Genomic DNA, 15,233 nt, shown 5'->3' on the forward strand with positions numbered 1-15,233 from the left:
CGTAAAAGAGTGAAAGTGAAAAAGAACATAGAATAATATAACAACTAAACTATATATGCTATATCTAGTGATCACAAGGTCTTTCATCCAATATTAAAGTATATCAGTTCTGCTGAAATACGATAAATATATTAATGGCTATTTATATTGCAAGAACAATTATTGTTATGATGTGATTAAATCAACATATGTTATGAGGTTTAACCTCCTAACCTCCACTAGGGGCAAAAGCTCATGCTTCCAGTGCTTATAGTTATCTAGTTTCTGTTGATACCCTTAACGAGAATTTTTTTTGAGGGTGTGTTATCTTATAATTAACTAGTTTCGGTTGCCATAGTAGTAAAAAGATGTAAAATATATATGTAAAAACGGCTCGTTTGGATTGAGAACATTTTTTACGTAGAGGAGCGAACAACGTTTCAACCTTCTTCAGTCATTGTCAGGTTCACGTAAAAAATTTTGTCAACCCAAACGAGCCGTTTTTACATATATATTTTTCTCTACAAGTGGGTTTTCTCGACATCACTGAGTAACAAAACTTTTTAAGTCGTGCTACTTGTGAACTCCCTGAAATGAATGTGCTTGGTGTGATTGTGATATTTTATTATAGACGCTTCATACAGTTAAACATTATACATTTGATAACAAAAAGCGTGCACCTTGTAAAAGTGACTGACATTTGAAGTTTAATAAACTTAATACTTCTGACATAAAGAAAAAAGGCGGAAGACTTCAGAAGCGTTGTCCTCTACACTTGAGCTGCGTAAATAGATTATATAATCACTAATATATTTCTGTGTTTTCACAATAAGAAGTTACCGTCCATTTCACAATTAACTCGATACGATTAGACTACATGAACTATTAATCAAAGTATAATTATGTTGCTGTTGTTTTGAATAAGGCACAAAGCTACACAATGCGCTATCTATGCTTTGCTTACCACGAGTATCAAACCCGGTCTCTTGCAATTGCTAGCCTGCAGGTATAACGCCTGTGCTACTGGTAGGAGGGGGGGGTCAAAGTACAATTAACACTTCTTTTTATTCGTTGAGTCGAAGAATGTAAGTGCCCATCTTTCAAAACTAAATTTTTGTTATGTTAATTATGAAATATTTGTTTTCGGAATGTTTATTAACACTGCTATATCTACTGTGATTTAATATTTTATTAAGATAAAACAGGCATACATAGATTGGACACTTTGTTATTAGCACAGTCGTAAATACAAAATACGCTATCTCAACAGAGAGAATATAAGGGGTCTTATTTTTTGTGCGTATTTATCTTATAGAGCGTGTTACGAAACAAATGTTACGTGTTCATCCGCACAGTAAGGAGTGGCTCTTGGAGCTGTGCTGCCTAGTTACGGCGTCCATTGAGAGTTGGGTGGGAGTTCAATTTCTATTGAAGCTTTCGTCGGCTAGGAAACGTAAGCGAAAGAATGTTACTGTTTAAAATGGATTTTTCTTGGAGAATACTTCTGATGCATTTGATATTAATGTTAACATCAGGTGAGCTGTGTTTTATTTTTGTGCATGCTTTTTACTCTCTCAGTACAAAAACTGTCAGTCTTAATATGGAGCATTTATATGCAATTACATGAGGTTCTAGCAGAATGTAGTCCCAAATACCGTGTATACAAAATTGAAAAGTTTCAGCTAGAGCACAAACTAAAAATGTTCTGGACAGCTCACTGGATAAAGCTGTAGTTAATGCAGCATTGCCAACCTTCGTTATAAAATACAAACAATGTGTACAACCTATACGTTGGGCGGATACCAATCTTAAGTGTTTCCAGTATTTAAGCAAGTTACAATAAAATACATCCCAGTTCAACAAAGTTGACACGAACATTTAGACGTGAGAGAATATCTAAAAATCACTATACAGACTTTATAAGCAACATTGAGCTATATAAACAGAGCAACGCTAGTGACTTTAGAATAGCCCAGAGTGTAGTTATCAAACTTTGCCTAAAAACGTTTGCTGAGAGGTTCCCACAAACTGTGTTACGTAATGCTTATAATTCTACTTACTTTAGCATAATGGGGAAGATAGTACGATTGAAAAGAGTAAACTAAAACAACAGGCCCAAAGTAATTTCGTCAAAATTTGTGTGCACGTATTTTTATCCGCCATCTTGGATTTCATATCACTCTTTATTAGGAGTTCAACAAAATCTGCTCTAAATCGAAAGTTATTAATGTGTAATTAATTATTACGTTACCTGAAAATACATTTATGCTTGTCAGTAAATATGACCAAGTAGACACGATAGTTTGATTTTTTTTAACATTGCAGGTATAGAAACTGGTATTTAGTGATATCCAAGGCGATCGATGCCTATCCGCACGAGAATCCACGAGAAAAATGATTCAACGATTTTAAGAATTTTCCCAATATTATTTCTCAAGGCACGACCAGCCAACTCTATATTTGCTACTTTCACACAGCTAATTTAACATGAAAGTCTGAAAAAGTTTAGATTCAGTGTAGTTGGGTCACAACATTATTCATCGGTCGAAAGTGATAACCCTATAGAGATAACTGAAGACAACTTCACCTTAAGTATAGTAGTATACATTTTTTAGTTTCTCAACATATTGGTGATTAATATAATGCCGAGAAAGATGTATACTGTTAGCCCATGTGTAATTTATCACTGTTATTTTTAGCTTCAAATTCCATCTTTTACTCACTGTCGTGATGAATTTACTATATTATTAACTTCCCAAGTATTTATTTCTTCGGTGTCTTTTAATAGTTGTATTTTTTACACATACAAAAGTTTTCTCTTATAAGTAACATGTGTATTTTAATAAGTCCACTTATTAGCCCACCCAAGTCCAATTGAAACTATATGGTTTTGTTATAATTCATTTTTATGTCGGTAACACGTTGGATTTGTTAACAGTTTTTGTAGTTTCTTGTACAAAGTAGGATGGTGATAAGTTTTATTTGCTTATAGCTATGGTAGTTTGTTTGTTTTTTGTTCAGAGTAGGTTTATTTGTGGAATTCAGCACAAAGCTACACAATGAGCTATCTGTGCTCTGCCAAACACGGGTATCAAAACCTGGTTTCTAGCAGTGTGAGTCCGCAGACGTATCGCTGTGCCACTAAGGGACGTTCAGAGTAGGATAGTAAATTATTATGTTTGCTTGCAGGATTAATAGCATATCGCTTATACGAACAAATATGATTTTAATAAAATATTGTTTGCGGATGAAATTTAGAGGTCGTCACAGTCCAGATTTACTTGGTCGCAAGTATGTAATGATATAATTTTTTTTTATTACACATACTTGATAACATCATTTACAGTCCAGATTTGTGATAAAAATTTTGGTCGCAAGTATACGATGATAGCATTTTTTATTACACATACTTGATAAGACCAGTCACAGTCCAGATTTGTGATAAAAATCTTGGTCGCAAGTATATAATTATATCATTTTTTTATTAGACATACTTGATAAGACAAGTCACAGTCCAGAATTGTGGTACAAATACTTGGTCTCAAGTATATAATTATATCATTTTTTTATTAGAAATACTTGATAAAAACAGTCAAAGCACAGATTTTTATAATTTACTTAGTGTTTGTTCAGTAGATTGTTCGATCAATCTAGCATACCCTTTCTTCTGACTAGCAATCCGTTATGGCGACTACAGAAGTGGTGACGTCCTACGCATTGCGTCTGTAACATTTGTAAACGACTCAGCAACAATTTCTTTATTAAATTAATTACCAGCGGATTACTCTCTGACGCTCTTTTTTATTCAAATAAATAAAAACTTCTTGTTTAAATCAAGCATTCAAAACTTGAAAGTGAATGTACCAATAATCAGTTTCCTAGTAAAGAAGAGTTAAATTCATTTAACGGACAAATATCATGAATGACTTACATTCAGAATGGTCAAGTATTCAGTTTATATAGGGACAGCCCTCTTTTTCATACCTCTGTCCTTGGTACCTTTTAACATTAAATTGAGACAACCCAACCCTGCTTTGAAGTTTCATTTAAAATTATTTTGCATAGCGTCAACTATTCTAATTATATACAGCCAATTAAATATTTTGTCGAGGTTGTTTTCAAATAAAATGAAATGTATTTGAAAACTTAAAATCCTTCCCGACAAATAAATGGACTGATAAACACGAAAAAAGTGTTCTAAATTCTAAAAGTTTCCGAAAAAAAAGCACCAAAACACACCCTTTTACTCACAGTTAAGAAACAACGCAGTCAAATATTCCCCTGTCTCAAGTGTTCCCTCTCTGCATGGCCCCGACTCTCACTTCCCGTTTTCTCATTCTAAGGACCTGCAGTAAATGTAACCTTATCGAAAAAATAACATCTACTATCGTACTCCCGTCACATTAAAAAGAAACAATGATAGCTCGAAAGAGTCTTCTGAGAAGACAGTCTTTCATAGGCAGTTACAACCCAACATTTTGAAGTAGTTTTTTTTTTTATCCATGTGATCCTACTATATTTGCAAATACTGAGGCTACCTTGTTTCTGTTATGGTATTTTACAGATTGTATGCAAATAGTAATAATGTTACTTCGGCGTGCGATTTTTCATAATTCTATTTCATCATGTTTCCTCTGCGCTAAGAACATCTCGTAACGACGTGTAGTAGTTACTGTTAACGTTCTTCATGTGGTAAATATTTTTGTGTACGCATGATAGTCGAGGCAGGCCTGATTATGTGGCTTTGGTGCAGTTGATATTTTATACAGATCAATAAGCTCGCGCGAAAGACTTTTTTGAAATCGAGTTGAGCCTGACAGGTTTTGATCCTGGAAAACTTTCAAAATTTAACATTAGATTATGTATACTCGTAATTGTATTTTCACAACTTAAATCTGTAGTGAGTTGGAGGCGCTGTGTTTGAATCGTTTAAAGCACGTGACGGCCAAACTTTCGAAAAACTGGGAAATAAGGTAAACTTACCTCTTGGAAAAATATATGTAGAAATCCCTCAAAATATTTTTTACTTTAATAATCCACAAAATAATTGTGCAAGGCAGTAGATAAATACTATTTAATTCATAAAAATGAACTTTTACGCGCCAGCCATTTTTAATCATTAGTGGTGCACCCTGTCACTTATCAATAAAAGAGGCCTTTCGAACATAACTGATAAAAAAGATATCACGAACGAATCTCTTAAACTGTACCTGTTTCATAAACAGTTTTGCTATCAAAACTACGAAGAAACAAATCAGCTTATTGAAAAATCGAACTAAAGTGGAAAACTTTTGGCATATAGAACAAGAAAATATTTTAATTTATTCAAATGAGTTAATCCAGATAAAACTTATGATGCCTTAATTACTAATGTCTGTGCCTCGTTCAACATTTTATACTAGTAGTTGTGTTATTCAACCATATCATATGTTTTCTACCCCTTAGATGATAAACAGGGAACATCTAAGTTTTTCTACTCTCGATTATTCATTTGATTGCTTAAGGATCAAGGTCGCCGCATGTGTTTTTCCTCTAGAGATCATTGTAGCATAAATTGTGCCACGAATAGAGCAGTGGTTCTGTTCTAGCGACAAACCATGTGACTGACTGGGGGCCACCTCCTCTCTTATCAATATGAGAATGACCCTCAATCACTTTGATGGATTGTGTATCCGGGAGGAGGGAACAAGGTATACAATTTGTAAAATACTTTTGGCAGGTATAAGAAGTTCTAGAGAACATGCAAGCACATAGAAAATACGAAAACTTAAGATTTAGAGAGAATGAGACAGGTGGAAATTGTATTGAGATAATACAGTGGTTATATAGTCCCTAGCTTTATGCACGGAATTATTTGATATTCCACTCCACATTTTCTATGATACTAACCTGAAAAACAACAACAAACTTCTCATGTTTTTTTCTTTATTTTAAGCAATAAAACTATTTTAAGTTTGTCGTTTTAAACCTCATTTGATTTCTTGTTCTGATATTCAATTCAACAAGGAGTTATCATGATCATTTCATTTTCTGTTTTTTATTTCCACACGTGTACTACTTGAAAGTCATTCATAAAAACGTATGATCTAGTTTCTGTTTATTTCCATCTGTTACTGAACATTAACTTGATACACTTCTCTCTCCTTGTCTAAATTTAGAACATCTTTCTGATTTTCCATTTATTATCTAAAATTGAAACTTTTAGCAACAGCCTGATAAAATATAAATGTAACTAAGATTTTACTACTTTTATAACACGGTTAGACGATGGAATGAACCATATGAGTATTTAAAACTTGTATATGACTTCTATTTATAACTATTAATAAAAGTTTAATTTTCTGAAACCTTCATTGTTTTTCCAGTCATTACCATGCCTGTTGTTCCCTGTCATTCTGTTACGCTACTTCTATTAAGTCTTGTCGTTACAATGCTAGTTTGTTAATGTCAGTGTGAATATCTTAATATGTACTTGCTGCGATTTAGGGTGGTTATTACCCTAAATGACTGACTTCGAGCTTTCAGAAAACTATCACAAACAAAACCCGGTTAGGAAATATTTGGAAAGATGAGATTATTTTAAATTGTATTTATGGGTTTTACGAGTTGTAATTGCAGAGTACAGAAAGGTCATATATGCCAAGGTTACAGCATTTTAAGGGACTTTTGTTCCTGAATTGGCTGAGAGATGAAGCAGAGTCAGTCCATAATTACAAAGGTTAACAAAACCTATTCTTTTTCTGGATGATAACATTTACATGGCGATTAACACCTACTTGTCAACGTCTGAAACTCCCCCCGTTAACTTTATACAAAATCTAAGGTGTATGAATAGCTTTTTTCTGAGTGCCACATTATATTTCTACTCTCCAGAATATTTTGAGTTGCACAGAAGTGTACAATGTTCATTTTCTTCCAGAAAATATGATAACGGTACATCGAAATCTCTTATGACTGTTGCTATACGAATAGTCGGATGACTTTAGGACCATTGCTATCTATTCTTAGCTATAGTCATACCTAGGCTATTCTTTAGTCACCTATGTTCTTACATGACGTTATGAACTGTTTAGCTGTAACTTTTATGATGCATAACAAATTCATGCAGTGTTTTTGATATTTTTAGTAATTACATACACTATTCCTATGTATTCGCCAAGACATAATAAACATATTGGATGATTGATTATGATGTTTACTTATCTACGTTCCTAGTTCTGTCATGATAATATCCTGCTTATAACTGAGTAAATTAAATCTGTTCGTGAAGTCACGTGTACATCATTGCTTTCTAACTATTCATTTTGAATGAACTTGATTGGGGTAATTCAAGTGGCACTCATGTTCATATTATTTAGTTCTGCTCAGAAAAATCGAGGTTTAGTAGCTCTAGCTGATGCAAAAGTGTATCAACTACCAACTTCTGATTTGTATTTCCTAGTATGTGATTAGGCTTTAAGTGAAAGCATATGTGATTATGAATGGCTTCAGGCCTGCCCCTCTAGTTAATTAATTCTGTGTAATTGTCACCGTATCTTGAATCACATAAATCTATATTTTTGGATAGTCCGCTATTCTCTCGTGGAAGATATGAAGACAAAATTTCTGGTACAAGTTGGCCTTTTTTTATCTTTGTACTCCATAAATCATGTAGTTTGTCTCTCTTCTAGATAACTTCTCCCACCATCTCATGATGCTTGATCTATATAGTGGCTTCTATTAAAATTGATACATTTCTTAGTACCATATGGTAATACACAGTTCATTTATAAAGTTATTAATAAAGACATCCATAAACAAGCCTTTAAAATAACCTATTGCAAGTCAATTGTTCTTTTATAACCTGTACAATGATTCTGTTGCCACTTCACTCAAACTCAATTTTGCGTGTTTAAGAAACAAACAAACAGCTTTAGCAATCTTCCTTAGAAGGTTCAATGTTTCACTGGTTAGTCGTTACAGGCAGTTTCTCGTTATTGCAGTCGTATTTGGTTATTTGTAATTGTCAAGTAAGGTGGTTTGGATTTTGGAGTCTAATACAACATCATGAACCTTCTCTAATCTATTTATCGGTATTGATAACAGTAAGTCCAATTTTCTAGTAGACACCGTGGATAATAGACTTCCACAACGCAATTGTGGAAATTCTTTGGTAGATAGAAGCGTGGTCTCTGTTGTTTGTAACATTAAGGAATTGATAGACTTCAATTATTCATCACCAGTGTTCAATCACTAGCATGGTGGATGATCTGTAAAAGTGACAAAAGGTTCCACCTATTTCCAAGTATTATTTTAGCTCTTGTGGCTAACTTATAATTCACTTATCAGGAAAAATCTCCACAGGTCGTCGGTCTTGTCTTCCAGTTTATAGGTCCACAATTTTCGTTATTGGTAGTCCAACACATTAATGAGTCTTGCACTCTCAAGAAAGAGTGTGGAAGTGAACTACTGAATCCCTGATTGCCAATATATGAATATGTAAGAGGTGCAGTGTATTCTATTTATGGGGTGAGGATCTTTAGAAAAGCAATTCATTTCCTACTTGGCTTGCCTGTCATCTCTTCATTTTCATTCGGTTGGTATTATTAATCTTTTGAGAGATACAAATAGTATGAACGAGATTTTAATTTTCAATAGCTGGACCAACTTATTCCATTGTTTTAGTATCACTTAGTAGTTGCTTACCTAGACGATGTTCAATTTAGATCATTCCTTCAACTGGACTGTTCTTCTCTACAATCTATCAGCAAGTATTTGTTTGTTTGGAGTTAAACATAAGGCCACACAAATGGTTATTTGTGTACTGCCCATCATGGGCATCAAAACCCGATTTCTAGCAATGTAAGTCCGCAGACGTGTCACTAGGGGGCCAATATGTAAATGAACGTTTCTTCTTTGTTTCCCTGCATTCTTAACTGGGATTTAGTTGCATCAAGACCCCTTTCAGGTTTTTATAAAAAATATTTTAAGATAATGTAAAATCAAAAGCAACAAGACAGCCTCAACGTAAAGTAAATTTGTAGGTAAACAACTCTCAGTCACGGTGTTAGTGTTTAGCCTTTAGTTGCTCCAAAGGAGTGTCTTCCGTATACAAAATCAAATACAACTAGACATAGTAACTATTACTCTAAATTTATCTCGTAAAGTCACAGAATTGTGCCAGTATGGTTATCTATTTAAAAATTTCTTTATTGAGAAGAAAACTATAACTTTTAACATTCATCAGAAATACTTTTCTATTAACTATAAAACTGCAGTGTTTTGGTTTGTATAAAATATCTTTTTTAAGAAGCACAAAACAGTAATATTTCTTCACTTAGACGCACGGAGAATTTTTTTCAAAGGGGAGAGTTACAATTTTTACCTTAATGAGGATATGAGCAAGACACTTCTGCTATCAGTTTATCCCAAGGGAAGATTAAAAATTGGCCGAATCACCAAATTTTTCTGCTTATAACTTTGCCCAAATGAAAAGTGAAAAATCTCCTCGAATGGTTGCATATTTTGCAAAGTGAAAGGGGTTTGCCCCTCCTACGCCTATGTTTATATATTTTTTAACTAAAGAACTTTATAAAGTTGGAAAACAAATACGTTATATTTAGTTAAGAATATTCACATTTGCAACGTTTAAAGATGTTACTGTTTCGCAAAAATAGTGTCCTTTTTCACGATTATTAAACGTTATTGATTAAACAACAGTTTACGGTTAGCCAGAATAATAGAGATTGTTACAATAGAATGTTTCATTAAACATGGAAATATTGCAGGTAAAGGTTATGTACAAGTGAAAAATACTTGCTTAATGTCTTATATTTGATGTATAAATTTAAATATTGGAAATATAAATATAATATTTCAGAGTGGGAAAAATGACGTTAATTAAAATGAAAGAATAAACAATTTGGTAAGAAAAAGACCAAAGAAGATGAGTATTTGTACAAACTAGATTACTTGAGTTTGAGAGAATTATTGGAGCACATGTAATATAATAATATAAAATGTACATATGTTTGTGCTCTTCAGTCATGGTACAGTAATTGTATTAAATTATAACTGATTTTTTTATTTCTTTTGACAATGACAAATCGAACTATAATTGAGAATTATTACTTTAACTGTTTGTTTGTGTCTTCCTTGTAGTAAAGCCACATAGCGCTATCTGCTGAGTACACTGAGGGGAATCGGCCCCCTGATTTGAGCGTTGTAAATCCGTAAACTTAACCCTGTATCAGCGCAGACTGCTTTACGTGAAGAATGGTATAAACTATGAAAACGGCTTAAGTTGTAAGTCCGAAAACTTACTATCATGAACGCCCTCAGGAATCGGGTATTTGCCCCTTTACATTTCACAAAAGGCCCGGCATGGCCAGGTGAGTTAAAGAGATCGACTCGTAATCTGAGGGTCGCGGGTTCGAATCTCGGTTGCACCAAACATGCTCGCCCTTTCAGTCGTGGGGGCGTTATAATGTGCCAGTCAATCCAATTATTCGTTGATAAAAGAGTAGCCCAAGAGTTGGCAGTGGGTGGTGATGACTAGCTGCCCTCCCTCTAGTCTTACACTGCTAAATTAAGGATGGCTAACGCAGATAGCCCTTGTGTAGGTTTGTCAAAAAACAAACATTTCACAAAAATTGCACGTATTATAATGTAAATCTAACGCCGTAGTTAAACTGAACATTTTTAGTAATTTTTATTAAAACTTTAAATATACGTTTGAGCGAACATAACACAAATTATTTTAGTCTGTTGTTAGATAAAGAGAAATTAATAATTTAATGTTTTATTTTCGGAAAGGTTAAGTACTGAATTATGCATAAATATCAATTAATTTTAGACTCGATAGGGAAATCAACAGTTGTAAATTTGAGTAGGATAATTATGTTTATGTTTGTATTTTGTGCGTAATATAACAGATTAAAAAGTTTAACTTTGGTAAGTTTCGAAGGCTAGTAAATTCCTGAAGAAGGGGAGTTTGTTTGAAGTCAAGCACAGAGATGTACAACAGGCTACCTGCGCTCTGCTTATCACGGGTATCGAAATCCGGTTTTTAGCAGTGTGAGTCCGCAGACATACCGTTGTGCCCCTGTGGAGCGAGAACAAAGAAGAGAGATAGATAGAAGTATCCGATAATATGTAATAACTAATAATATGAAGAGACTGAACTTATTAACCTAGTCGTTGATGATTAAATAAAAAAAATGTGAAATTGGACACAAAATTCAAAGTACTACATATAAACATTAAGTTTATGTGTTTGTTTTGAATTTCGCGCAAAGCTACACGAAGGATATCTGCGCTAGCCGTCCCTGATTTAGCAGTGTAAGACTAAAGGGAAGGCAACTAGTCATCACTACCCACCGCCAACTCTTGGGCTACTCTTTTATCAACGAATAATTGGATTGACTGTCACATTATAACGCCCCCACGACTGAAAGGGCGAGCATGTTTGGTGCAACCGAGATTCGAACCTGCGACCCTCGGATCACGGTTTGAGTGTCTTAGCCACCTGGCCATGCCGGTCCCCCTACCTCACGTTTTGTCAAAAAAGCAAATCGTGTAATTTTTAATGAGGTATAATTTAATACAAAAATACTATCATGAACAAATATAAATGTGACTTAAAGAAATGAAATCAAAATTGGCGGTCAGTGTTGTTTGAATTTCGCGCAAAGCTACACTAAGGACTATTTGCGCTAGCAGTCCCTAATTTAGCAGTATAAAACCAGAGGGAAGGCAGCTTGTCGTCACCACCCACCGCCAACTCTTGGACTACTCTTTTACCAACGGATAGTGGAATTTACCATCACATTATAACGCCCCCACGGCTGAAAGGGCGAGCATGTTTGGTGTGACAGGGATTCAAACCCGCTACCTTCAGATTACGAGTCGAGTGCCCAAAACCATCTGGCCATGTTGGACCCACTAAGTTGAAATATGCGCAAATAAAATAAAAAATTAAATATGCAAAAAACAAGAAGAGAAATTTAAAAAAAAACTGACAAAAAGATAGAGAAGAACAAATTACATTTATGGCATTAGGAAAAGTTAACTAAGAAGGATTACAACACAGCAACGTCACGTATGTTTGTTTATAATGACTGAGTTAGGGTTTTATTTGGCTTGTCTTTCATTTGATACCGTCTTTTTTCAACAGCGTGCGATTCTTATTCATTTTATTTTGTCACGTGCATATTTTGGTCCAATAAAACTCTTTTGTAGATTAACAATTACCTTGCGTTTTATTAACACGCTCAATTTTCGTCTGACAGTTTTGACCGACATAATTTTGCAAGTACATCTCATTATAAAAAGTTTGTTCTTGTGTAACTCAGTGTATAAGAAGCCAGATTAGTTGTGAATGAAATTACTTGTTCCTTTACGAATGAGTATGAAAGTAGTCCATTTAACACTTCAGACAAATGGCAAACACATGACACAGAAGTGTAAATTGTGTTGTTGTGTTTTCTTACAGCAAAGCCACATTGGGCTATCTGCTGAGTCTTTGTTTGTTTGTTTGGAATTTCGCACAAAGCTACTCGAGGGCTATCTGTGCTAGCCGTCCCTAATTTAGCAGTGTAAGACTAGAGGGAAGGCAGCTAGTCATCACCACCCACCACCAACTCTTGGGCTACTCTTTTACCAACGAATAGTGGGATTGACCGTCACATTATAACGCACCCACGGCTGGGAGGGCGAGCATGTTTGGCGCGACTCGGGCGCGAACTCGCGACCCTCAGATTACGAAGCGCACGCCTTAACGCGCTAGGCCAAGCCAGGCCCCTGCTGAGTCTACCGCAGTGTAAATTACTTCAAGATAGATGAATAAATTACTTGTATGAGATACATTGCATTTCTTAGATCTAGTGTTAGTGTCAATGTGGTATGTCTATGCGTGAATATGTTAACAGAAATAAAGTCCAATCTTGGCATAATATCTAAATATCTGTTTCCAAAGGTTAATGATTTTATCCATTTTCTCCTAAAAACTCTATCTCTCCATACAAAACATTTGATGAATTAGTTTTTCAAAGAAATTCTCCAGGTTTGAGCAGCTAATTTCTTTTCGGTTTTTGAAAACATTGAATTTCTAAAGAAAAAGCAAACTATAGACAGTTATATACAAACTGCTATGTAGCTTTAAGCTGAAAAACAAACACACAGGATATATATTCGTCAATAGATATTATAATTTAAAAGTATGAACGAAAATGTAATGTCGCCAACATTTCACCAAAATATTTTTTTTACAAAGTAATATCATTAAAAACAACACGTGGACATGAAATATTACTTTCGAAATGGAATTTAGTGATGATGTCAACAATAACAAATGAAAATTATATTCTTAGATCATCTCATTTTGATAGTTAATAATTGGACATGATAAAATACCTTTAATTATATCTTACTAAGTTAACACGATGACTTTTTGTTACTTATTGGTTGTGTAACAGTTGGGTTGCCAAAATTCCAGGTGTTGTCTTGACGAGAACTTAACTAGAATGAACGAGATTTAATCCAATGTCTTCCAAGCTGACCTATTTATTAAAGACTGAAACCTATCACGTTAATATCAACCCAAACTTTGCCTCATTAATTAGTATATATATATTTACATATTTGGCTCATGGCTACCAGCCCTTAGGCTTATTCACCTTCGAGCATTTTCATGTAAAGCTACAGTCAATGTGATATACAATATATACAATCTCACTGATAAACTTTCACTCTCTTTCGATACCCCAAGAAGGAACATATCTGGTGAATGGAGACAAGTAACACTAGGAACACTAAAATAAAAATAAACACTATTTTAAATTTAAAAATCCTTGTTTAAAACAAAGGTACATCTTATGACTTTATAAAATCAGGTCGTTATGAGATAAAAACGCTTTTGAAACTTATTGTTTTATACGCCAGAACATTTCAAACGTGTTTACGAAATTATAAATCTGAAAAAGAATCAAATGATGAACTTCAAAATAGGATCGATCTTTTATTGTTATTTCTTTGATTTTAGGTCATAACTCAAGTACAAAATGTTTTTCAAATATTTCATTGGATAGTCTAACATTACAAAGTCAAAATTAATGACCCAAGAGTTAGGGAGTTGTAATCTTTAGAAACTAACATGAAACTAATATTTTCTCATTTCTGATCAGAAAATATTTACAGTCTTCGTTTCTGAATATTTACACATCTAAAACGGTGTATTATGTTCAAATGTTTAACGCATTAAAACATAATATCGCATGTCTCGTTGTGCTTGTTATTCTTAAAGGTAACCCATACTCTGATACTTCAAAGTTATGTGTTGCAAAAAGCATTGTATTAAAGGGTTACTGAAATAAATTTAAAGTGGCATTTTAGTTATTGTTTGTTTGCTTGGAGTTATGCACACATCTACACGACGGGTATCGAAACGCGGTTTCTATCATTGGAAGTCCACAGACAACGCTGTGACACAAGGGGGAGATCTTCAGTATTGTAATGCAGCAGTATTGTAGATATGCTCTGGAATATGGCAAAATGTTTAGCAGACTGTGGGCTATTCAACATACTGGACAGCTACTGGATATTCTTTTTCTCACAGGAAAAAAAAATGTATTCAGTTCAGAATAAAGTGTCACAAGTTACAGCTTTCCGTTCTTATGAAGTTTCACTACACTCTCCACACTCAAAAACAAAACTAGCAATAAAAAATAATACATATTTCCCGGGAAAATAACTTTATCAAAATTAAAAATAACTGAAATATAAAAGGCATAGAAAGAACAAAGAGATAACAAAGGCTTCTTTGTTTCAGAATTTTTACGCAAAGGTACACAAAGAACTATCTTCCTATAGCCGTTATTAATTCTGAATTGATAGACTAGAAGGAAACGGATAATAAACAGTATTAACCGCTAACTCTTAGACTGTTCTTATCTGGCTGAATAGTGGGATTTTACCGTCACTTTTATAATATGTTTACGAACCCAAAGTGCGGAGTGCGTTATTAAGGGAAATGACTGCGAGATAAAAATCTTCGAATTCATAGTTCTAATGCACTAACCACTGGGCAGTTTCTGCCCTAAGGACTAAGAAAGATGTCCAGAAACTCAGTATACAATATAATCTCAGTTCTGAATTATGCAGTCTGCCCTTAGAAACTTCAGGTTTAATGTATATGAATTTCAAACTGTGCATGAAAATAGTTTTAGAAATTAAATAATAAATATATGAAAATGATTATTTGTAACTTTCTTAAATAG

At 34.0% G+C, this 15,233-nt stretch overlaps 1 protein-coding gene across 2 annotated transcripts in view; it reads left to right on the forward strand.

Annotated features, from left to right (window-relative positions):
• Window positions 1–1,327: 1,327 nt before the first annotated feature.
• Window positions 1,328–15,233, forward strand: part of LOC143240861 (limbic system-associated membrane protein-like) — an 89,308-nt gene continuing 75,402 nt past the window's right edge. Inside the window, exon 1 of one of the 2 annotated variants that reach the window (XM_076484063.1) lies at window positions 1,328–1,514. In XM_076484063.1, coding sequence (XP_076340178.1) covers window positions 1,445–1,514 — 70 coding nt within the window. In that variant the 5' untranslated portion in view covers window positions 1,328–1,444. The remainder of the gene's footprint in view (window positions 1,515–15,233) is intronic. The other variant, XM_076484064.1, reaches the window with a different exon arrangement.

This window comes from Tachypleus tridentatus, chromosome 13 (assembly GCF_004210375.1).
Source record: "Tachypleus tridentatus isolate NWPU-2018 chromosome 13, ASM421037v1, whole genome shotgun sequence".
In the NCBI taxonomy this organism is placed as follows: domain Eukaryota; kingdom Metazoa; phylum Arthropoda; class Merostomata; order Xiphosura; family Limulidae; genus Tachypleus; species Tachypleus tridentatus.